Below are 26,116 nucleotides of genomic sequence, written 5' to 3'. Positions count from 1 at the left end.
ACGTGGCAACATTTGGACCACATTTAACATGCACCTGTTCCTCTACTCTTGAAGCTCTGGTTTGGTTGTAGGGTTTAACGCCCAGACTCCTGAAATTTCGACCACCTGGGGTTCTTTAACGTGCACTGACATTGCACAGCACACGGACACCACTCCGTTTCGCCTCCATCAAACACAGCAGCCGGTCGAACCCGGGTACTCTGGCGCTTGACAATCTGTTCCTGCCTGTTATCCTTTAAAGCATAACTAACAGTGCAAAATTCCTGCTACATGCATTTTTATTTGCTTTTCAACATGTCCTATACTGAAGAAAAAACAGTGCAACCCCCCCCCCCCCACACACACACACAAAAAGAGAAAATGATGGCATGATGCACCAACTATAATGTACCAACTTGTGCCATATCTTCTCTTCTTACACAGAGTTTATTTATAAAGTGTTATAAATTTAACTGTACTGTGCCAGTATACAGCAAAACTTTTCATACATACATTCAGTTTTGACAATCAGAATCTAAAATATGATGTAATACTTGGTGTTTTATCTAGACAGAGGTTTAGTAATAACCAGGAGCTAGGATATCTCCTGCATTTTCACTGGAGTAAAGTGTGTTTAGACATAAAAGTTAGATTTTCAATGCACACAAGCAACAGTATAAGAAGTGATGGGTCACACGGAGAACTTCAAGCACATACTTTATTGTCACTCTTAAGGTTACAAAAATACACTTCTGGGAGCCGGAACAAGATAACTGGGCTACCACATACTACTGTGTTTTTATGAGATGAAACTCATGGAGGATGAAACAAAAGGGTGGACCATAGGAGGCACGCACTTCCACCAATGTTACATGTAAGCATCTTTTAAATCAACCCACAGTGCTGACCCTTTGGTAATGATGACACACCCCAAGCACACTGTGTCTTGACAGAAGACTTTAACAACAACAGTATAGTGGCACAGGGATCAGACATGCAGTACACCTTTCAAAGCACAGCAACAGCATATTTCAACAAAACATTGTAGAACACAAACTCCAGTGAGTCAAGCATGAATGGTTTCTGGTGAACTTGCTGCATAAGCTGCATTTAACACCTCTTGCAAATGTTTATACTGTCAAGCTATATTTGTGATATCTGAATTTTTTTCTTCTGAAAGGTAGAATGGCTATGAGGCAAAAAATGTTTGCAGAAGATCTCAAATTAATAGTTCAGTAATGTGAAAGTGTGCTATAATCGGTGACATCAATATTTTTGACCAAAAAGAGTTCATAAAAAAAAAAAACCTTTCTGCTGCATCGAACATTGGAATGTTTGGCTACAAAACTGCAGTTAAAAAAAAAAAAGAAAAAAGGAAGGAAGGAGCTGCTGGCTATAAGTGTCGCCCCACGGCGGTGGCTTGCAGGTTAGGATGCTTGAATGCTGAACTCAAGAATGCGGCAGTTCAAACCTGGCTGTGGCATCCTACTTTGGATGAAGGTGAAAAGCAAGGTGCCCATGTACTGGTACAATGCCAGTACACGTTATTCCGGAGTCCTCCACTATGGCATTTTTCATAGCCTGAGTAGCTGTGGGATTTTAAAGCCCACAAACCAAGCCAAACTAACCTGTGCAACTTTGCAGAAGCCACCGAAATAACACATATGCAAGCCAACAAAACATTAACACCTCTCTGCTCTTAGGTTACACTACTGACGGAAAATGACAGCCAAGACAAAGTGATGAAAGACATCTAGAGGGATCAGCTAGTGCAGCTACGTTATATCACTTTTGAGTCCTTGTCTGCGAAAACTGCTTCAGCAGTTTACTAAACTAACAGAGGTAAGTAATACACTCAGGAACAGGGTGGTGCATACAATGGCATACATTTCTGTATTCTACAGGGATGACTGCTGATGCCTGAATATGCGCTGAACACCTGATGCTGGCAGGAAGACAGCTGAACCATTTCCTTTTCTTTTTATATATCTGTTTCTATAAAACTAGCCAGTGGTAACATATCTCTAGACATATCAGACACTGCAGGGCAGTATTGTATCACAGCATATTGAAGAGCTTCTGATTAAGGCCTTGAACTATAACCAGTATACATATGCATATTTTCTCTCAATGAAAAACCTGGTTATAAGCATGAGGCATAACAACAGATTTAAAAATAGAGGTTTTTAAAGCACTACATGTTTTTTTTTAATCTTTAGTGTGGCTGCAATACATACTGCACAGTGTAATGTATATGTACATCTACTACAAGAGAAATGCTTGACAGCGTAGCTTTCCAAGCATCTTCAAGAGAGGTTGCACACTGCACTGACTTTCAGCTAATTTGAAGATAATATACTGTCGAAAGTGTACGATGTTTAAGATATAGCTTGAGCAATCTTGGTGCTAGGTCGGAAATAGGCAAATCATGGTGATTAAGTCTGAAAACTAGGCGCACTCTTGGGCTAGAAATTTCTGGTATCTGCAGCATCATCAAGAAGTGGGCAATGTTTCATGAACTACATGTATGGGATCAGAGAGATGACTCTATCATAGCACATATATTTTACACCAGAACACACAATTAGAACCACCGCAGAGCAATGTTTTGTTGCTATGGGCTATCCTGGGCCCGCAAAGGCTTACATAGAGCCTTTATTTTTCATTACTAATTCATTTATTTTTAGGCAACTTAGTGCTAGGGTGCTTTTGAATTAATAAATGAAATGCTTGGGTTTGCTTACTAATGCAGCACAAATACACACGATGGGTTATGTGCTGTCTAAAGAAAACCATAAATGTTTAGTGTTTAAAATAGATTAAGTGCAGCTGCTGACCAGGATTTTGAATATTTTCGCAACCTAAGTGCACCTATCTCAGATAAGGAAAAAGACACAACCAGGAATCAAAAGTGATTTCGAATGCAAAGGACAACAAAATAATGCAAAAAAAATATATATCCAGAGGCTGGTTTGCCGGTAGCACTGCAGTTAATAAGTCTTCTAAGTTGCATTAATATGGTTGTTTCCTCGCAAGTGTAAGTTGAAATAGAAGCAAAACCAAAACATTCAGCTGCTAATATCATAATGCCTATCTGAACAAAAGTAAAATAACAACGACCCTGACGGGGCTGAAAAAACTGGCTTCATCCATGGTTGGAAGCCATCTTTGCAGCTTGCAGAAACCGAGACAGCCACAAATGGAGAACCAACTTAAATGAAACTTAATAAATTTGAAACAAGTATGTTCGCTAGGTGTGACAGTGTTTTACCTTAACACTATAACCCACTCCCCTTCTGTGGCAGAGTGTTAGCCGAGCATATATTTTTGGAGAGAACTTTTTTATGTCTCCATATACCCCAGTTCATCTACTATGTCCTATAAACAAAAACTTCATGAACACTTTGTTTCCGTATTCACAAGAATTCCCGTATACTATTGCCGCATATAAACCTAATTTTTTTCTCTCAGAAAATGACAATTTGGAATTGGGGACCCAATTTTTAGGTGCAGCCGCACTCTACAGGGCCTAAAATAGTTTTGGTCAAGCCACAGGCAGAACCCACTCTGTACTTGTGCCTGTTTTAGACAGGGTGCATGTAATCATTAATTCTTGGGCAAACTTGTCCTGTTTATCCAGCTTGCTCGTGCTTGTGGCCACTTTCCTTGTGATAGCCAGTGTAATTGTGTGAAAAAATTTACAGTAAAAACCGCAGTGTGCACTGCGTCGCAGTCCAAAACCTTGGCACGATGGTTTATAGCTAGTCAGCTGGCTGCATGTAAGTATGGAAGGCAGAATGAGAAGCCATTTTATCGCCTTTGATCTCCACTTGCAGATGATCGGTAGCATTGCCATTCCATAGTGCACTTAGGTTGCGAGCTGAGGAGGTCGACTTACATGAGGCAATACAGTAGAACTTTGTTGATATGTTTCCGGTTCATATGATTTCCTGTTGCACGAGTTCAAAATCGAGGGCACTAAAACACCTCCCACAAAGTTACACTATCTTTTTTTCCCGGTTAATACACGCCCGAATAACATGATGTTCCGGTTAGTATGTGCAAAATTTCTACAAATTGTGGTCGTATAACATGTTTTCCAGTCAACCAGATATGTGCTAACGACGGCTCGCGTCATGCAAAACTGATCAGCAAAGCCCACCCGCCAACATAGGAGGTGCCTGTTTCCACAGAAACATGACTTGATGAGAAGAAACGTGGTAGCTGCTTTCTGGTGCCTTAGGGTTATAGGGGTGAACCACTTGATAACTACAACTGTTCGCTGGCTTACGAGCAGGCCTGGTCTGGGGGACGCAGCATTAGCAAAAATGCGGTGAATGTATGCCTTTGCGGTGGCTTCTCCACATGTCACTGGTTTAAAGGGTTGAAGCATCCAGAAACAACCAAGACCTCATCATTGCATTCTACAAACTGGATTTGTTAAATCCCTTCCGTGCTTAGTACAACAGAAAATGGACTGAATTCTGTGAGAGCTAAAAAAGGAGCTGTGCATACTTGATGTCTATAAATGCTAATCTACACGTTTATGCAGTGAAAGTCTCAATTCTAAGTGCCCTTGCACCTCATTCAGCAGTTCAAGATGAGGCAGTTCGGATCATATGTTTGCCTGGATAACACGTTCTTTTCCTACATAAAAAAAAAAAAAAAAAAGTATCAACGAGGTTTTACTGTATGTGGTACTCAAAAATAAGCCATCCTGCAACAGAATTCTTTCACTGAATAAAAAAACACAAGCTAATAATTTATGCTCCGATAGCAAAAAGACAAAAAAAAATAATACTGATATGCACCTTCAGTGCATTAGACTGCAATGCACCTTTTTGCACACACATTTCTTCTAAACCAATCTGTAACATGCATACAGCAACATTCTTTCCATATCTTGCCATTTTTTTTTATTTGAGAGCTAAAGAAAGACAAGCATCCCTATTTCAAGTACCTTGACAAAATAACACAAATGTTTCTATTCATAAGCATTCCAAGCTTGCCACAGGCAGTCCACCACAACAAAACATGACTCCTCATGTGCAGTGTTTGTAAGGGCTTGGGCTTTGTTAAAGTAACATGCACACACTTGAACAGACTACACCTTTGCAATTGCTTTCCAACACAGGGCTGGCCACTGTAAGGGGGTTCACAGCATGAATGACTGTGACCTGACAATGCATAGTAAATCCATCTATGCAGCAGCAATGGCACAATTACAATGCTGTGAATAATGTGAAGGAAGTCCTACAAAAGGAGGGGGAAGAGGGCAAGAATCATAATGCTTTTTACGAGGGCAGATAATCAGAAGTATGTCGCGATGCCACAACAATTAAGAATGTGGCGCTGGGGATAAATAATTTTGCCAGATGTTGCGATGAATTTCTCAAAAAGAGACAGAAGCATTCTGCTTTGCTGCCCCAAGTGCCATCCACTGCCACTGTGGGACACAGTGAACCAGTTCCTTGCCATAGTAAACAATTACAGTACTTTGGTCAAAAGTTGTTTACCACTTTACCACATCTAGCACTCGTCTCACCACACATACAGAAATAACCTCTGTGAGCTGCTATTCGTAGTGAAAAATAAGATAAGGGGGGGTTGAATTGGGTATTCTCTCTGGACACAATGGTAACCAACTGACCATAATAGTGCAGCTAATTGGGCTCATGAACCCAATTGGTAGCCTATTTGGTTTTCCTAGTTCCATCTGGGCACTGCATTTGGCTCTACCCCTCCAATGGGATTAACCAACTGGTTCCCGAGGTTGCAAATGGTTCGATATCTATCTCCCTATGGACTGTCCAACTGGAATCGTTGAAACCCATTGCAAGCTTTAATTGGTTTTTGAGGATTCAGACTGTTTCACCATTCCCAATTGGACCACTTGGAACCAACTGCAGCTTCTAAATGGTCCCAAGGACACATTTCTAACTGGAAAAGCTCGCGTAGAAGTCTGTGATTTTCTTGAGTGGGGCCTGCATAAATACAGTTCTCTATAAAAAAGATCAACAAATTAATTAGGTTCTTGTAAAAAGATATTAGCCACTTAATGTTCTTAACTGTTTTCATCATGTCCACCATTAGTATGGGTGTAATTATTTTTGTACTTTTGTAACTGATTCCAACGCGCACGCAATAGTGCTTTCCAGGAAAAAAGTGCGTGTTATTGTGGATCGAATGTCAGTGGAAATATGTTTGCTGCAACTTATTTCAATATGCTTTTATCAGTCAAGTGTATCAAATGTCGTTCAGCTGTGTATCTTGTCAATCGTTAGCATGTATACATTTGTTTGCAGCTCATTTGGTGCATTCTGTACATCTCTCTACCATACACTGTAATGCCTTTAACAGACAATGCAATGATGTGCATAAATAAAAAAAAGCAAGACGGAAAGAAAGGTGGCAGGACAGTGGTGGACACAGAAAGATCACACATCTTAAAAAGAAAAGAAACACCTCTGCAGCATCCGTGAAGTTTACAGGTGCCCATCTGTATGCTGGTGAGGCAAGTGAGTGGCAAGAGTGCCTCCTTCCCCCGAGAGATGGCCCTCCTTAGCTCTCGGCCAGGGTCTTGCTGCGGCGGTAGGGGCGGGAGAAAGTGCTCTTGCTTCGGCCCCTGGTCTTGGTGTTAGCCTTGTCCACCTCAGCATTGATCTGGTTGTCGCTCTCGGGCGGCTTCCCGGGGGACGGGTCGGCTATTGACATTGACCTGAGGGGCGACACACTGCGCTCCGCAACCCCGACCCCGTTTGCACAATTTCAACAAGGACCCTCGGTGCAGGTGCCATGCACATGGCCACATCCAAACAGCAGCAGCAGGCGTGCATGGTGAAGGTGAGAGGAATGTCACAACAAAGTCAAGGCATTAGTGCATTATCTATTCTTGCAGTTAACCTACTGGCACTGACAATACTACCTTGCTTTCATGTCCTCCTGCATTGTTTCTCATTGTTGCAACGCATTGTTGTTTCTCATCTGCTAAAAATAATGAATGAACGAGTGTCTAAACAAAATGTGTGGCATGACTTAAGGCTGTTGGACTATCCCAGCTTTCTGTTTCTTTTCAAGCATGCCTGAGTGCCTCTATCTCTTAGCAATATTTCTTCATAACTCTTACCTCTTGGCAAAATTTGAAGTGCAGAAAAACTGTCAAAGCTGCAAGGCTAGCACTGCACTTAGTATGCAGGTCTGTGGCCTAGCTCAGCAAAAACAAAATTTATTCCCAATAACTTAGACTGTTTCCATAATAATCTTGTGACAAGGCATAATCGGCACATCAATGTTACAGCTCCTGGGTTCTTGAAACGGATTTGTGAAGAAAGATAATGCTGAATTATAACAAAATGTGAGATAAAGATGGTAGTTCTTTCTACTGTGTGGTATAAATGTTGCAGGCTTACACAATGCAAAAGTGGCTTATCGAGATATATTTTGCCAACATACAAGGGGCCACATATACATGCCTATGTGCGTCCCAATAAGTGCAAGATGGCAGTATTCATGACTGGTGTCTGCTAACCAAGCATGGTGCACTCAATATGTAAGAAAAAATATAAAAACAGAAGCTAGAAAACTATGCCAGCTGCTTGAAGTGTACCAGTGCAATACAGCTGAACCTCTTTATAAGGGACATGCACAAGGGAGCAGTTTTTGTCTCTCATATGAGAGGTCCCTTATAAGCAGGGTACTACATTTACATTTTCTAACCAGACCCTATTTCGGCACAGGCATCCTACAGCTAAAATACGCAAAAAAGAAGGATACACCATGTTGCAAAAGCATTATTATAGCTTTCATTTACATATTGCATTTGCTTGGTCGACCACCACACGGATCACACCTCACAGCTTTCTTACATTTATTTACTGCTGAAATAGTTGTAAATCTTGGTCTGCTTCATGGCTGCACTGATGCTGTTCAACACAGCCTCCCAGCTTGAAAATCAAATCAAGAGCCTCATGGCCGATGTGCCAAAGATGTATAATGTTGGCAAACTATGTTTGCAGCGATTGCAAAGTGCGATTGCGATGCGACATGGCACCGTAATTAGCGATTCGCAACTAAGTTACGTGTCTGGTAAATCAAAAAAGCGCCACGAAACCGTAAAAGCAAACAGCTTACCACTAAGATGCTAGAAGCAGCAAATACTATAAAACATCACCAGAAGAAATATCCCTCAGAATTTTATGCTTGTTTGACAAAAGGTAACAGCAGCTGTGAGTAACAAGTCTGTGAATGTCGCTACTGAGACGAAAAATAAATGAAAAGCAAACGAGACATTTTTGAGTGGAGTTGAAACTGGTTGAATAGCAAACAGAGCAGTTTATTTGTCAATGCGAGAGCAGAACCAATTCTGTTTTTATTTCATTTGTTTTGGTCTTGGCTCGGCTACATCTTGCTTTCTAGGCACAATGACTTGTTTATGTCAGTGGCACCAGCTGAGCACTTTCTTTGCATTTACCAGATAGATTTGTCGCTCATACTGAAATGCAACATAATAGACAATTTTTGCTACATTCTTCAAATTAGTGGACACAAGAACTACAATAATTCGTGATAGGAAGCTCCACTAATTGGAGAACCCAACGCGTGCTCCCAATATGCTCGCATATGCAGTCACACTTATGCTCTTCAAGGCAAGCCTGAAGAGCTTCTCTGCACTGCATTCCCACTGCAGGGGCTTCTTTTAGTGATTTCATAGTTGATTGACCTGCTCTTTGTTTGCCGACGTTATAATTAATAATAACGGCACAGGTGTGTCTTTCTTCTTTACAGGTGTGTCTCTCTTCTTTTATTTTCACTGTAGCTGCTACTGAACCTGGCGATAGTGCCACATGTAATGTTAAAATGTCTGTTACAAGCAAGACTGGTACCAAACTTTAAGGCTAACTTGTTCTTTATAACTAGTTGTCTTCTACATCCAATGTCTGTTAAAAAAAGAGGTCCAGTTAATGAAAGTCATAGGGCGGCCAACCATTTGGGTAATGGTGTCTGTTATATCCGACTGTCTGTTACATCCCTGTCTCTTATAACAGGGTTCAGCTACATTTTAGCCTACATTTTAACTGAGTGCTAAAAGTGATGGAAAGGCCATGCCTCATTAATGCTTAAGATCTAGCAACTTCAAATCATGCCACACATGAACTAAGTATCTCAACCAGAAAGAGTGCCACAGGGTAAACCACTTCTAGTGCCTAAACCTGCCCAACAAAAGTGCTCTCACAACTATGTGCGTGTTTCAGAGTGAGAGTGCACTATGTGCATATCCTTGAATACAGGGCCAGCGAAAAGGGATGTGAATGCTAGTGGGAGGGTTAAAGCAGTTTTGGATATGCAGATATCAACTTGGAAAAGTTTTATGTCATTATACATATACCAATTAAATGAAAGCACAAAAAAATTATTTTGTGTACAACCCTTGCTTGCTTTTGTGCTGTCTCATGCAAAGATGACCCATTTAGGGATGAAGTTTGTGTGGGCACCCGCTTAAATGACTGGACATAAAAAGTAGAAACCAAAAACTAAGGGCTTTTAAAGGTATGACACGACAGCGTTAATGGCTCCTGTCTGCCGGCCTCCCTTGTGGATCCTCAGCAGTGAATTAGTGCACTTTGCTATCCGCTTAATCCCTAATCCCTAATTTGTGTCCCTTTATTTTGCACATATTCATTACTAATGCACACAGACATAAGCTACAACACTATGTGAAAGACCGCCCAATCTAGGTATAAAGCCCCATTTTAACTAAGCTGTACAAAAGCGCCTGCATGGTTTCGGAGTAGTGTGTCTCACTCAGAATGCTAGAGTGCCGGGCTGGAATCCCACTCACCTTCCCATACAAAACAGCTTATCCAAATCAGTAGCTCCTGCCTGCTAGGCCATGTCATGTGGTTTCCTGATGTCCGGTCATGTTACCTGCCAAAGCTGATGCGAAATTTTCTAGAGAGTGGAATCTTTAATGCTAAAGCTTTATCAAGAATAGTATTCTGACATTAATTGGGTGGTACAATGCAACTCCAGACCACTGATCACTCTAGTGTTGCATTTTGGATACACGGAGTGGAACAAATACATTACATATTTTTTACATATTTTTGCCTCTCCATATTTTTGCCTCTCACTTCTTTTGACCTTTACCAATTGCACAATTGTAATGGTGAACAAAACCAGTGTGCCAAATCAGCAACAGAAGCTACACAGTGGCGGTGCTTGCGTGCCACACAGATTAACACATACCTGAATATGGTGGACCGGCGGAAACGATTGGGCGAGCTGATCTTGTTCATGTCTACGCTGGAGGGGTCGGCCTGGAAGGCCAGCGCGTTCATTATGATGTGGTCTGGCACCACACCTAGTGGGTGCACTTCCCGCATGATCACGCCTGCGGGTATCTTGTAGAACTCGATGCACTCTAGGAAGTTGCCCATCACTTCCCGAAGCTCCGCCTCCGGCATGGTGTCACAGTAGCGCTTGCTCCAGTGCACGGCAGCCTAGTACACAGCAAGAAAAAGTGCTCGTTCTGTTTGTGTACATTCTCTTCTCTTTCTGCCCGGTTCTGAAAGGTGCATCAGGTTTCATTTTCTCTGCTCTTATTTGAATGAATAGCTCATCAGAACCTGAAACCTACACTAGTACTGCAGTACACAATGAATACATATTGTTGTACAGTGCTGGTCTCTAATGTGACATGCACCGAGCAGACTGTGCAATGCAAAGGCATGCTTGAGCAAATAAAGCTGCTGACCAAGCTGGGCCTCAAAACTTCAATGCGAGAGGAGCCCGTTTTTTTCAGTGCATTAGAAACTGCATTCTTTAATCAATTAGGTTCAAACTTAGAGCTATGTCAGTGTAGTTGCTGTTCTGCTTTGTGCACTTTTTTTTTTTGCTTACAGTAATAGATATTAATTTGAGGAACCCTTGGACCCATAATGCTGGTACAGAAGATGCAGGCCACTTGAGTGGGAATGGAGGGCAAAAGATATTGCAAGGTAAAGGAACTAGCCCACGATGCAGTTGAGCATTTGCAGCTAGTACAATGCAAAGCAGAGGAAGAGGACACAACTGGTGGCGGCGCGGTGTGAAGAGGATAGTGCACACATGTAGATGGGATGCGAGTATGAGGAAGCAACGCACCCCACTCGGCACAAAGTAAACATTGCTAGTTTTGTTTTGTTTGCTCTTATCTTGAGCAATGAGATCTGCGTTTTTAGCCCTTTTTCATATAACTATGCTTAGGAAACTACTCATACAGTGTGTTGCGTAATTACATGCATGCCATAAAATCCTTCTCCTAATGAAATCGCTGAATCCTTGCAGCTCAAATTTTGCGCAGAAATGGCATTTAGTCATCAGTACTTTTTTTATACCGAATTTGTTTAGGGTGCAACACTGCCACAGAAATTTGATGAAGGAAGGTTGGCAGACGGAGTTGCTTTGTGGATGGTTTGAAGAGCTTTATCAACTGCTTTATGAATAACAATCAGCATTTGGTTAAAACTACACTTAAGTCGAAGAGTATTGTTTGTGTTGCAATAAATATTTTTGAGCTTGGAATGCAATGAGGTCAGGACAGCGGCTTGTTATGGTTTGCCGCCTCCACAGATGATATGGACATCCAACTTTTTCTGGTCGAACTAGGCAAGTACCCCAAACAAAATTGGTGTGAAAAAATACTGAAAACCAAATACCATTTCTGTGTGAAATTTGAGCTGCAAGGATTCAGCAGGTTAACTAGGAGAAGCATTCTACGGTGTGTATGTAATGTGCAATGTGCTGTAGTGTGTAAGTGGTCACACACATTCACCCTCTATCTCACTCATTGGCTGCTGTGAAGTCTGGCTGCTTAAATGAAGACTATCAATCATACACTTTAATCTCATGGTAAAAAAAAAAAATGCAGCTGAATTCATTATGTCTGCAGTCCCTTGAGCATATATTTATCTTCATGCAAAGACAATGCTGCCTTTGACTTTTCAGTTCTTGCTGACATATCATTAAAATACTTCTTATATGTTAACTAAGAATGAGAGAAATAATCCAAATTTCTGTGGAGAACTGCACTGATTACAAAACCTTGATTAACACAACTAAAGCAATGCAATAGGCAAATAAATTGTTAGTGTATGCAATTAATCACTAGGCATGGTGTGGAACTGGTACTGCTACAAAGATTAGAGCAGCATTTGAAGGATGGTGAAGATTTTGCAATATTTCTTTTGTCCCAACACTTATGCGCACATACTTGCAGTATGTAGTCTTTTTACAATCTTATCCTCACAGCTATGACATTAAAAGCGTGAAAGTTGGAGCAATAGGTGGCAGTCATCTTTCTTTCAAACCATAATGTCGCTTATTGTCATGAAACATTAGAAAAACATAAATAGCTGATTCAACATACCTGAAATTTGGTGAGCTCATCAGCTGTAAGTTCTTCACGGGCTAATATGAGCCTAACCACATGTTCTGGTAAAAGGGCGAAAGAGCCAAGGCTCAAGACTTCATTGCCATGGTTGTCAACAAACTCAAGTACCTACAAACAAAATTAAAAGGCATGATGAATTAGCAAAGCACATTCAAGCTCTCCAGCCAGCTGTACAGTGAAATTACAAGCAGATGACAGCTGCGATTTTAGTTAGAAAAGCAAGCTAACAATGCTCCGATAAAAGAAATAAACAACAACACGAGAATGAATCAAGTTCAATCAGCCGTGCAGTTCATACACTGCAAGATTGGGACTTAAAATGTCAAGGCCGCAAAGCAGAGTGAAACATCAGCATGCTGAAAAGATGAAAACAGTTAACAGCACACATGAGCAAATACCACTTGGTATTATGTGCTGCAGGTGAAGATGTTCATGCTAGCACTTGTATAAATATCCCAACTCCAAAGTTCTCACTATTTATTAGAAACATAAAAATAAAAAATTTATTGATGCCAAGCAGTATAGCACACGCTGCCAGGTGTGACGCATTGTAGAATAGCTTGTGATATGAAGATTTCGTTTTGCTGCTGCCTGCTTTCTTTCCTAACTGAAGAATCCCCTTTCTTTATTACATCACAATAAAGTTGCAGTAATAACTGTTAAGTGCGTCTTACTTCTTTCTTGTATACTAAAGAATGAGTTACTACTACTAGCTGCATACAGGCCACAATTTTCGTACACTTGCTCCACTGCCCAACTGATTAAAGAACATATATTGTCTCCCAAGTGGTTAAAGAGCATGCGGTCTCTCAGACAGCAATGAGGACTGAAAGATATAGTCTTTCCAAACTTCCTTTTATTTGTTGCATAATATTTAACTATTGCTTATAAAATTTAAATAAAAAAAGGCTTCTTGAAATGATGATATGCAAGACGTTAGAGCAAGTTCCCACCCGAAACAAAAGAATACAGACAAGCCCGGATAAACTGAACTTGAAGAGGACAACAAAGTAGTTTAATATAGGTATTAAAACATGCCAGTGACTTCTTTCAGCAATGTGCCACCTGCTGGTGTGTTCAGTGTACATATGGCCTTGGCCAGGCATTGCTAGGTCTAACTTCCTTGGCATCAAAGCGTCAAACCTGCTGTGTACGGTGTTTTGGAACTAGCTGCTGCTTACCATAAGACATCCAATCCGGTTACCAATAATTTATAACTAAGATAATTGCTCATTAAAGTAATGTACAATGGGCTTTCACAAAGCCTCCAGGAGTGAAGCATCCTAGAGGTCCCCATCCGCTTCATTCAGTTAGGTTGGCTCCACTACATGACAACAATATGTGGCATTAAAATCTGAGCGCAAGAGACCAATAGGCATCCCCAGGAACACCCAATGTTTCTGACCAATCTCCACAAGCATGGGAAATGAACGGAGAGAGCTGTTATGAGAAGTGCCATTTGCAGGGCTATAGTGTGCAGTTTAATGCACTGAATGACAGGTGAAATTTAAGTTCAATATACACTGCATATCTCCTCTACAGCATTTTCAAGAGGATAATCTGCTTGTTTGCTATAAGCAATGATTCAAAATAGTCCGGTTTGATATATTCAGGCTTCCTTGTATTTACAATAGATATACATTCGGGAGCAGCTGCACGGCAATAAAGGAAAGCTACACAATGTTGCTGTACAGCTCTCTTTATAAGCATGCAGCTTTGCACAGGTGGAAGTTAACTTTAACCCTTTGAAGGTTTTTGCCGTAAATGTATGGCGGCGGTTTTTCGTCCCACAAGGTCTTTGCCGTACCGGTATGGTATCAATCCTCTGTTTGAAATTTCGCGCCCTAATGACGATACCTGTTCACTGAGATGTGCTGCCACCTCCTAGGACTTATAAGCAACGCTTCAAATTTATTGCGCTGCCTTCTAGCGAAGATAAACAGAAGTGATTCCTAGCTGCAGTGTGTCGCACAGTCGTCTGCAGGCATCTCAACGGAGGCGCGCAAAACTTGGTTTTTATTTTTATGGCCACTCCCGTGCTGGGGCCACAGCTTAGCTTGTTTATCATTGAAGCTCGCGAGGTATTCCTGCCTGCCCTCCTTGTTTACCGAGTTTCCCGAGGTTCCTAAGCTTGCAGTGTCCAGCAACATTGACTCCAAAATACGGCTCCTAATACTTTTCTACAACTTTTCATTGACTTTACTCATATACACCTTCAAAAATTAGCAATAAAGTAATTTCACCATCTGGGAAAGTTTCTTCTTCTTTTCTTTTTTTTTTTTTAAAACATTCGACCCTCAAAGGGTTAAAACTTCTCACTTTGAGTCAAGTCATTTCACAGGTGACTTTAGTATTATGTTCCCATCTCCGACCTTAATTTCTGTTCTTTAACAGAATTTAAGATAAAAATTTCAGTTTGTTCTACAACTGGTTTTAGTGAAACATAGAAAAAAGATATACACACCACAGATCTCCGCAAAGAACACAATAGTTTCGCATGCCGATCGTTCACAGCAAGACGTGTATACGAACGCACCTTCTGGACAAGTGACTTGGTGCACTTGTACTGGATGTAACGTTCTGCTGATGCCAGCAGGGCACACACTGTGTCAACGCTAATGCAGCACTGGACAAATCCCATGCAGCCCTTCCGCAATTCTTCCAGTCCGTAATAGTCAGCAGCATTCATCAAACCTAAAGACGGGGCAACAAAGAATGAAAGCTCGCATCGCTGGACTACCAGGAGGCAGTACCAAAAACATGTACTACAAAGACACGGTAACCAGCTCCACATATGACTGCAGGCCTTTCATAATGTGAACCTAATTAATTATTCTGCACTTTCAGCCATCCAACCAACAGACCAAAAGAAAACCTCCTGCCTGCCGCTGTAGCTCAGAGGTAAGGGCGCTGAAACACCAAGTCAGCGTACCTGCGTTGAATTGCTTGGCCATAGTGGACATGTTTTGATGGTGGTGAAATGCAACGCAATTTATTGTGCAGTGCCAGTGCACATTACAGAAATCCAGGTGGTTGGCATTTCTCGAGATCTCCACTACAGTATTCACCACAGCCTGATCACTCTTTGGGATGTTCAACTCCATAAACCAAACCAAACAAAAACCTCCCATATAGACAACAATAAAATTTCACTTAAAGGTTGTGCAAAAGTAGCATTTTTGACTGTTTTTACAAAAATCTAATTAAGAAGCAGTTCACAAAAAAAAGAAAAGGCCAGTAACTATGCACAGAACACTGCAGGTACTCCTTACTTGTGCACGATTCAAGCCATTCAGACTGTCTTTTATTTTTGCCTTCCTTTCACACCCTGCATTTACAGCACATACCACTGTGCTCTCAAAGTTGAAGACCCACAAGGTGGCTCATGTCCTGAAAAGTATTCTGGACGAAACAATTAATCTCCCCTTCAAAGACTGCGCAACCCCTAACCCTGTCCTCCATGTCTGCTAGCAGTCTGAGCAAGCCGAAAATGCATGCACTGTGCTCCCAGTTTCGACTGCTTTCCAAACACGGCTGCTGCGCCCTCACATGAGGAAGTGCCATACAGTATTAGACAGCAATTATAGTATGCATAATGGTGAATGGTTGTAACCAGTGCGACAGCATGTATACACAATGTATAAAAGAAGTACCCTCTTTGTGCAGGCTCCCTTGAACAAGTGGTAATGAAGTGCACTGTTCCCAGCTTTGTTAATCAGAACAGCCAATAATCAACACTAGTGCCAAGACTACCTGGATATCCTAAACAATTTAAGTGTCTCCAGTTAAAGGCAGACCCTTCAACATTTGTGTGTAGCATTTAACCCCTTTGAGTTTGCCCTACAGGCATTTGTTCGCATATCAATGATGGTTTTTCAATTGATGTCAAGCTTCAAGTCTAGTTTTTTTTTTTTTTTTCTCAGCAGATAGTGACGCATTAGAAATTTTCTTCTGGAAAGCGACGGCGGCTAGCTTGTATAAGATCGTGCAAAGAAACAGACATCAATCGCATGATTCAGAAGCTTTGGCTACCCCCCCTTTTTTTTTTTATTTCAGTATTGCAGCAAAGAGTCAGAAAGTGACTTCAGAATCTCCGATTTTAGCTGAGGCAGTATTTTAGGTACACAACTACCTGGAATGCGAGCACAGTTTGTTTCTGTTCATTCCTGATAGGAATGTGTGATGCTACATGTTCACTATGTTTTATCTCTATTCGGTAGGGTTTCCTGACCTATGCTATTGACCTGCTGCCGCCAGCCCAGGAACATATTGAGTTTTGCTTGTATGGTAACCCGGTGTGCGCCTGAGTGAAGACGTAAACGTGGCGCTCAGAAACACCTGGTGTTGAAGAAACTTCCGAGTGCCCTCTGCCTTAAATTTTTTATTTCATTTTGAAGTGAAAGCTTCCCTATGCTACATAAAGCAGTGGTCGCGCAAGCCTTAGTTTAACCATCAAGTGAACTTAACAGATGTTGCGCCTTTCCTTTCTTATAAACCAATTTACAATTGAAGCGAAAACTATGTTAGGTAGAGCTGGTCTTCGAGTGGCACTAAATTTTACTTTCAAGTGACCTTGACCAAATTAAGTGCAAGCGTCTATGACTTTGTGGTGTCCCCCTAGAAGTATACTGCGCATTCTTTTCCCCAAAGCCTAACTTAAATGGAAAGGCAGCTCTGTGATCCCCCAGGTGGCCACAATTGCTTCCTAGCCCTCCACAACGGGACATCTTTCGCTCTTTCCACCTTCACTCCATCCTTCCTTTCCTCAAGTCTGACAGATACAGTGCCTTTCCATCCTTATAAATCGATGTACAATTTACAATAAAAAAATATGAAAGCATGAACTTGACCTGGTTAGGTGTAGAAGTCCAACATTCTATGGTGCCCACCCGAGAGTATGTTGCCTTCCTTTCCACAAAACCTCACTTAAAGAAAAATTATTAAAAAAAAAAACATGGATTGAAAAGGCAGTGTTACAGAGGCTATCACTGCAACACTCACAGACTAGGTTCAGGCCATGCTTAAACTCCCACGATTTTTTTTTCTCATCCAAAGCAGTACAAACTATTTGTAAAAGCAGGAATACTGTATTTTTTAGATTCTAAGCACGCTTCCCCATAACTTCGCAAAACAATTTTGTAAATAAAGTTTGCATGCAAATCTAAGCACTCTCTTTTTTATGAGGAAGATAGCGTACAAAGCAGCCAGCACACTTCCTTACTCAGTCGAGCCATAGCCGCCGGAGACCTGAGGAGCGGCGCAATCTCCAGCTTCTTGTGTTGCTGCATTCCGACACTACATGACAGTTGGCGGCGTAGGACGGCAAAGGCTGGCCGAAAGTGACCCCAATTACTTGTCACGTGGACCTAGATTCGGCAGCCATTCGATGAATCTCGGCAGGTTTCACAGGCATCGCAGTCGCACATTGCTTTCTTTGGTGTCAGCTATTTGGCATCCGCAACGAAAGCCGGAATGAGTTTGAAGAGGGCTGTCACAGCTTGAACAAGTGTTCAAGTGCACCGTAATTGCATCTGCGGAAGATGTTTGCCAAATAAACTTATTTCTTGCACCCCTCTCGCCAAGCTATTGACGCAAAATCGGAGGGTTGATTTTTCGAACCTAAGCAACCCCCTCATTTTGGGCATCACAATCGTGGAAAGAAGGAGACGCTTAGAATCGAGTAAATACAGTAAACATGATTTGACATGAATTTTGGGGAGGCCAAAGCATGTACATTTTGAGAGGTATCTTGGGAAGGAATGAGCCCTTGTAAAATTCTAAAGATAGCAGGTCAGGTGATTTACAAAGGTTCCAACATGTGCAGGGTCTGCTGCCTGCCCAAGGACAATACCATGATGAAACTTCATAGCGTTGTGGTGCTCCTGCAAGCTGCAGGCAGGAACGATGTGAGATGCCACGACAAAAGCTCTGATAGGTATGCTGGCTTCAACAGAGCATGAACCTGTGTGACGCTCTTTCAGCAATATCGAGCAAGGTTTCACCACCTTGCCTCCAGAAAACTCCTTTGAGCAGATTTTCAATCTTGATTACAAACCAACTTACACTCGCCACAGTAGAGTAAATGTGCCAGCCATAAACCACAAAAATTTCAAAAATGCAAAACCTGTAGACAGTGAGGTGATCAGCTAGATAAAGTCGATAAGTTGGTTACATAACTTTCCTAAACATAATACCTCGCAAAAGCAGAGTGCTACAAAAGCTTTGCCTGGCCCGTGCAAACCAATCATTACGTGTGAAGCTGGCACAAACTGCAGACGCATAAGGATAAGGCAAAATTCTTACCCAAGAGGGTTCTGGCCTGCAGTGTAACACAACCAGTGTGTATGTATTCAATGAGTTGCCTAAATACATCAGGCTCAAACTCTTCTATGATCAAAGTCTGGTGCGTCTGTGGCTGCAAAAAGGGGACAGCTTCCATCATCAGTCCAACAGGCTCACTTAGGTCAGGTGCAACAAGAAACTCCTGGGGACAACTTTCTGTGGCTATGCAGCCAAAGCTATAGGAGTTGAGCTTTTCTTACAGTATTATTACGTTAAGTAAATAGCTCAGGCGACTAATCAATAATCCACAAGAGGTACGGTATCAAAACAGTGCATTTGTGAAAGCGTGGCAGAACCGGTGAGGAGACATGCCAGATGCAGTTTACCAACACTTTTTGGCATTGCTGAGAGGCAGCGCAGCCACTGGCATGGGCACGACATGTTATACTTGTGCTGTACTGGCTAGTAATGTTATGGAGGGGATATTTCCTGGGAATTTATGGAGGGGATATACCCTGCTGTGGAGCAAGCTGATGTGTTTTGGCTCTGTAGCTTTCACTGCATGGCCATGGAAAGTTGTCCTCAAGTACAGATACACAAGGAAGGCCACAAGAGAAGCCAAATAAAAAACCAATTCCCTGGAAGAACAATAAGCTATGGAAGCAATAGGACAGAAGTCCTAAACTGCTCAAGTCACAGAATTTTTGTAAATTTGATACAGACCATAATTGACAACAATTGAGGAATTGTCTAGCTGTGGCAGAGTATTTATTCAACCCAAAATTGTCTTTTGAGAAAATTCATTTTAAAATGATGAAAATAATGTTAAACAATGTGGTGAAACTGAGAAAAATTAGCAAATGCAAGATGTTAGCATACATTGGTGAACTAATTAAAAAGAGTAGTACAAATTGCAAATCCCCAGAGAAAATGTTTCCCTTCGATCTTCCTTCCCCCCAAATAATACTATAAACGCTTTTGGACACAGAGAGTAAAAAGGTGCTGCACAGAAAGGCACTATATGTAATAAGTTTTCAACACTTATTCCCATATATGACTAATTATCTTTCGTACAGGCATAGCATGCAGTAAAAGAAAAAGAAGAGCTTATGTTCATCAAGAGATATAGGTAACAGAGCTGCGCACTGCCAGTGTTAGCAATGTCCATTCTGGAATAGTTACAAAAGAAAGAGAATGTTAAGCCAACGAAGCGATGCAATTCAGACATGAAGGCCCACATACTTACCTGAGGAAACTGTATGTTCAGCATAGGCTCACTGCTTCTCTTCAAGAACAATTTCAATTTTGTTTCCTTGTTCAAATCCTTCTTTTTTGACGATGAATCACGGTCACGATTTTGAACTCCTTGAAAGCCACCGTACAACATTTTGTGGAACACCCTTCACAGAAACATGGAGAGAAAAACATGCACCATCACAACCTGTAGAGACCATGGTGGCTGTTGTGCAAGTGATAAACAGAGAACAATGTCAACAAGTGCCTTCCAGGTCTAAGGATGGCACAGGATGAGGGACAAAAAATTCATTTTTTGGTGTGCGAAAACCAATGAGCATGGGGCAACGTCTGCACAGAGCAGATACAGAGAACCAGAACAAAATGATGCACGAGACACAAAACCAAACCAAAGGGGGAAAAAAAGCCACAGCAGTAGTGAGGCTGCAGTTGTAGCCTTTATACCACTGCAGCTTTTGTCGTGGAGTGTTGCTAGTGTTACCTGCTCCGTGCGGCCAGCACGGCCTTGACGGCACAGACGGGCTCTCTCGTGTCTCCCACGAGAAACGTTACATCACAAAGCTCAGGCATACTGGCCAAAAATTTCATATCTTCCGCCAGCCCAGTTTTGTTCTCAAAGACCGAGTAGTCGGGCTCCTCTTCGGAGCCAACAAGGTCTTCGGCCATTCCGCTCATGCTAACTCTTTAGAAGCCAATCTCTCTCTCTGTTTATCCTTCTGCAGTGTTTTCCAATGCCCTCTTTTCCCTTTTAGTATATGTGCTGTCAGGATTTTGACTAAGGAAAGCTACTGGGGTGCAGTAGGTACTCTGGAAAGAGAGAAAAAAAGGAAATACTTGTAAAGATGTGAACACAGTGGTAGATCTCAAAGCATACATTGCATGCAAATACAGTAGACTCCCTTTAAGTAAGGACACTACTCTAAAGGGTGAACATTTAAACAATTTGCTCAATTTAACTGAAACTTGCAGAGCTAGTTTAAATCACTGCTGGGATCATCTCTGCCAAGTTTCATTATTCTAGAATGAGTTAAAAGATGGTATGTGATATACATGCCACGGAAGGCTATGCTTGCTTGAAAAGCTATCATTTTAATCTTTAGTGTTATGTGTCCTCAGGATTCCAGAGAGCATAACTGTGAAATTATTTTGCTTAGTTTCCTCTTTTTTTATAAGGATGCCACTATATATTTAATAAGAATAGCACTGAATGACACTGGTTTTTAATTCCTCATTCACACTAGAAAGCAACAATAAAGAAGTATGCGCAGAGCAGTTTTTGTCACAAAATGTTCCTCTAGAAAGTCTGCGACAATACTAATACTGTCATGTAATAATGTCATGGCAGGTTTCCTTAGCTTCCCGCTTCCATGAAAGTGACGCAAAAATGTGGCAAGCAGGCAAACTGCTTCCGAAATTTGCAAGCTGAGACTCTTCGGAAAGGGGAAGTACAGCAGCTACCACTCCAAAGAATGCAATGTGCTTTATCGTCACACAAATGCAATGCACGACGGAGTGTCACTGAGCACGCTAAATAGAAAGAAGTGCTGTTGAAGTGGAAAAAAGTTATGCAAAAAAAATAAAACAGTGTCATTCTTTATATGGCGGCATTCTTGAAAAGAAAGAACAGGGAAACTAAGCAAGATAGTTCCATAGTTGTATGCTCTGGACATTCCTAAGGCCCATAACCCAAAATATTGTGAAAATTGTCTTCCTTTTGCAAATGACGGACTTCTTAAGCAATCACAATTCATTCATATTATGAGGTTGCAAATGCTCTTAATTAATCTAGAATAATGACATTTGCTACTGAGAATGACAGCAACAATATAAACTAGCCCCATTAGTCTTAATGAAATTGAGCAAATGGTTGAAAAGTTGGCTTCATGGCAGTATCCCCCAGAAGACAAACTTGAAGGGACAATAAAATTTGTTTGTCTCATCGGAAGCTTGTCTTACCAGAAGTGCCACCAAAAAGGAAATGTAATAAGCAAGCTAGCTGTGTTCAAGTATATGCTACAAGAAACAGTGAAGATGAGGAATTTATTGTATTATGCATATAAAATGAGCTGAAGACAAAGAGCATGAAATAAATTCATATTCCCCTACTTCAAAATGGCTTTGTTCCAGTTCTCATTTTCAGTTTATTTTGACTCACTGTATCCAATAGTAGCTGCCAGCATTTTCTTTATTTTGCTTTCCAACCTGCTCCATGCTTCAAAACTGCTCAGCATAGTACCCGTGAGCCTCTTTCTTATCTCGCTCCTTTTACATCATAGCTACTACACACTGCATGTGTAGGAACACTACGTGCCTTTCCACCCACCACAGGCAACGAGTGTAATGCTGATGTATAACAATATTTGCACAGTGACAACTTTTGCGACACCCCACTGGCTGAAAATGTAGCCAAGAAGTTTTTCATTCCATAGTACACTAATGGGTGCATTTTGTGCATTTTAATTTTAGTCTGTGAAAGGCAATGCGCTGACATGATATCTACACAATGCTGACATATGAAAACAGACAACTTTGGCATACAATGTGCAGTGTTACTATTATTATTAACGGAGTACCGGAGATACAACTGCGCATGTGTGAGTTCTAATGAGGCAACCATGGCAACAGGAAGCACTTTTTACCGTGAAAGTGTAGTGGTCAACGGATTACACCTTCAGTCAACAAGAAATTTTGACTTGGTGCCTGCATAGTCACTTCACTGTACCTGAAACCTCCATGTCTACCATATCTTCACGTAATGGCATGACTCATGCACGAGTGCAAGTATTGCACTGCATATAACAGTGTAGTTTGCATTTCAAAGTAATATTTTACCTAGTGCAAGACTTGAATTTGGTGCAAGAAGAAACGTGACTTAAGCCAGAAAAACATGAATGGGAAAATTTAATGGCCTTACCAGTTTGACATACAGCTAGTTGAATGAGGTAATTAAAATGAAATGAATGAGGATAAATATAGGCGGTGCCATCAAGATTGTTCAAATTGCAGGAGCTTGCACTGGTGATTAAATAACGGGCACCTTTGAGTTTCAGCCTCAGACTATTTGCTAATTAGAGCCCCTTTTCGATTCTTAGGCAGCCCCCAAGCTACGCACACCAGCATAGTTCTCGAGAGAGCAGCGCCTAATTGGCAGCCAAACTGAGTTCGACACCTAGAGCATTCGGAGTTCTTTTTTGTGTCCCTGTAGACATTGTGCATTAAATATTGACACAAGGTCCGTAGCTGGGCTCTAAGCAACTCTAGAACTTTTGAATCTAGTTTCTTTAATTTCTTGTTTTGAAATTTCCCACGTGACACGGATGCTTTCAGGGCATCAAGCACAGAATGTTCGTGTATGCTATAAAGAAGTTCTTTACCCATTTCGCCATTCTGTCAGCGGCAGCATCACAGGCGAACCATTTGTGTGCTGGGCCAGGTAACACTTGTTCTAAATGTTTTTGGAAAATGCTTTAGCCTGCTTTTCCAAGAGACCCTACAGCAGCAAGTTTGGTTAAATCAATCTTGGTCAGAGTTCCCTGGAAGCAGCAACGGAAAGCAAACCCTGCCAAGCTTAGTTCTGTCAGACGCTTCACATTCGGGCATGTCATGCTCCATTCATGAAAATCGCCAATTGATTTACACCTCTGCTGTCTACCTTTAGAATTACACATATGTCAGGAAATAAATATCCGTGCAGTGTCATTGTCAATGAAGTGCTTCATTGTGATTGATGGTTTGCGTCGTCTGCTACAGCAGACGATGGTGTGCAGGTGTGGTAACGGGAAGGGGCCTGCAAGCAGCCCTTCGCAGTCAAATCATGTGGCTATGACGCTGCTTCTTGTCAGAGTGCAAGACTGGATCGGCAAGCAAGTAGTTCGGGACCGGAAAATCAAATATGCCCACTGAAACTATGTGGCTGTTGTGTCAAAATAGCTGTCATGCTGATTGCGTTTAAAAACACATCTCTCATGGTACGCATTTATAAAATAATCAGTTCATCATGTTATAATGAATGAATTCTAATCAGTGAAAATATAAAAGCAGTTTACTTGTAGCTAAGATCGAGCTTTACATTCACAAGTTAGAAGTGCTTTAACACTAAATAAGCTTAGTTTAATCTATCATGATCAGCTAAGCCCAACCAAGCTTAATTAGGCATAAGAAGGTATAATTAAAGCCAATATGTGCTAAAAAAATTATACTGTAATGTGACTACAAACATTTAGGCTTAAACTACGCCTATGAGTTCAATTAAGCTTAAAAAGTGCCAATGTGTATTCAGACACATTCAGACTTCACTTCCTCATTTGTACTTTACACATGTTTGATTAGCACTAATTATATCTAACTTTAACCCTGGCATCGGTTGGTCTGGTTTATGGGGTTTAACAGCCCAAAGCAACTCAGCCTATGAGGGTCGCCGTAGTGGGGGGCTCCAGATATCTCGAACACCTGGGGTTTTTGTCATGGTACTGATCGTCACTCATAGCAAGTCACAGTATAACAATGTATAGCCAAGGTAGGCTTGGTTGCTGCCACAGCAATGCTCAGGCGGACAGAAGCAGAAATCCGGAAGTCCGCAAATTTATTGTGCTAAACTAAAAGTTCTCTTGCACTAACAATTAGAATAGCAGCACAAGTTAGCAAAAGCCGCGAAGCAGTGTACCTGATGCTGCAGCTGTGGCAAATAAATGCTAAACTTGAAAGCATGCAATCGCGTGAAATAAATTGCAATTCGATCAAAACTTTGCATTTTTGGTGATGCCCTTTTAGAATACTGCGACAATATTTGCACTTTCTGCGGGCCTGGCCTACATGACGATGCCTGCAAGTGGAGCGTGGAACTCATTTGCCAATTAAGTAAGAAAGCAATGAGGGCCCTACAGTGAAGGTGCATGCATCATCACCACACCAGCCTGCCACTTAGTGACATCGGAAGCATCACGGAACTTATATGGCCAGTGAGCACGTTACCCGAAATTCTATTTCATTGTACTTTAGCGCACTGTGATCCAGTAGTGTTGCAATGAAAGTTGCAGCAGTGATACAGGTATCATTTTGTGGATGAGGGTGACGTTGACTATGGCAGTACATGATATTAGTCTAATCTTTACTATGTGGCATGAATTAGAAAAAACGCATGGTGTTTTTTTTTTGCTGATGTGATGCAGATTTAGCATAGTGCGATACGCGGCTCCTGCTGCTACTTACCTCCACTTCGCCAGTACGCACACGCCGATCAGTCCTGACGCGGCAGGCAATGCCTACACCTTGTCGACGCTTTGCACCATCTGGTGCCTTCACAGCCGTTCAGAAATTTTCAAATGATGTAGCGCTATAACTGAAATGCCTAAATGTAGTAAAAGCTGTCTAAGTTGTATGTCATTAGACTGTATGGGTTGTCACTGAACAGAAACCGTGAGCCGTACTACACTTGGCATCTTCTTCGGACGACATGTATTACACTAAAAAAGGATAGACACTTCATTTTTGTGTTCGTGTTTTATCCTCTGTAATGATGCTTAAGACATTACTGTGCACAGATCACCTCATGATATCCACCTACGGCCGTTGAATAATTTACAATCGAATTTCTTTTCTCATCAGTTTCGGTTTCAGCTTCAACAGCCGAGTGATGGCTGTGACATCAAAGTCAAGTCTAGGTCCCGTGAGGGATGAATAAAACAGCAATGTAAACAATCCTGTGTTGTTTTAATTCACCAGAACACTAAAGCCAACCTGCCTCAAGGACACGAATTACAAAAAGTGAAAAGTCAGTGATTATATTGATGTTTTTTCATGCCGTGCATGACCTAGACTTGACTGTGACGTCACAGCCACCTCTCAGCTGCTGAAAACGAAACTAAGGAGAAAGGAAAATGCAATAATTAAAGAATATTTAGCAGTCATAGCCAAAAATCACGCGGTGACCCATATACAGGAATGTCTTATGCACGTAAACAAGAAAAAAGTCACCAAAATTTGGTGTCCATACTTCTCCAAATTTGGTGTCCCTTTGAAAACTTACTTTTGGAAACCATCAATTTTCCATATTTTAATTTATTAAATTACACAATCATTCTGAATGATTAGCAAAAAAAAAAAAATGCTTTTATCTAAATTCGTTCCAGAGATACAACGAAATTTGCAACTCCCTGTGCATTTTGCTTCGGT

General features: G+C 41.4%; 1 protein-coding gene across 2 annotated transcripts; it reads right to left on the bottom strand.

Annotated features, from left to right (window-relative positions):
• Positions 1-682: 682 nt before the first annotated feature.
• gprs (speckle type BTB/POZ protein) lies at positions 683-26,116 on the bottom strand. 2 transcript variants are annotated; one of them, XM_084593349.1, is made up of 7 exons: positions 20,427-26,116; positions 19,938-20,091; positions 18,713-18,824; positions 14,946-15,103; positions 12,386-12,517; positions 10,225-10,478; positions 683-6,712 (listed from the first exon to the last, which is right to left on the bottom strand). In XM_084593349.1, exons 1-7 carry the CDS (start codon positions 20,618-20,620, stop codon positions 6,541-6,543), a joined length of 1,176 nt encoding a protein of 391 aa, XP_084449475.1. In that variant the 5' UTR covers positions 20,621-26,116; the 3' UTR covers positions 683-6,540. The 2 variants fall into 2 exon arrangements, with proteins under 2 accessions (XP_084449475.1, XP_084449476.1); XM_084593350.1 differs by lacking the exon at positions 683-6,712 and adding an exon at positions 6,724-8,470.

This window comes from Amblyomma maculatum, chromosome 2 (genome assembly GCF_055883805.1).
Source record: "Amblyomma maculatum isolate TAMU_Amacu chromosome 2, ASM5588380v1, whole genome shotgun sequence".
In the NCBI taxonomy this organism is placed as follows: domain Eukaryota; kingdom Metazoa; phylum Arthropoda; class Arachnida; order Ixodida; family Ixodidae; genus Amblyomma; species Amblyomma maculatum.
This window is presented reverse-complemented; position numbering and strand designations above follow the sequence as displayed.

Bases quoted from the DNA above. Each gene is read 5' to 3' on its own strand.
- gprs (XM_084593349.1), bottom strand. From the start codon at position 20,620: ATGAGCGGAATGGCCGAAGACCTTGTTGGCTCCGAAGAGGAGCCCGAC. The intron at 18,825-19,937 runs GTAAGTATGTGG...CCCTTTTTGCAG, and splicing joins TGAACATACAGTTTCCTCAG to CCACAGACGCACCAGACTTT. The intron at 10,479-12,385 runs GTATGTTGAATC...GCTGTGTACTAG, and splicing joins ATGAGCTCACCAAATTTCAG to GCTGCCGTGCACTGGAGCAA.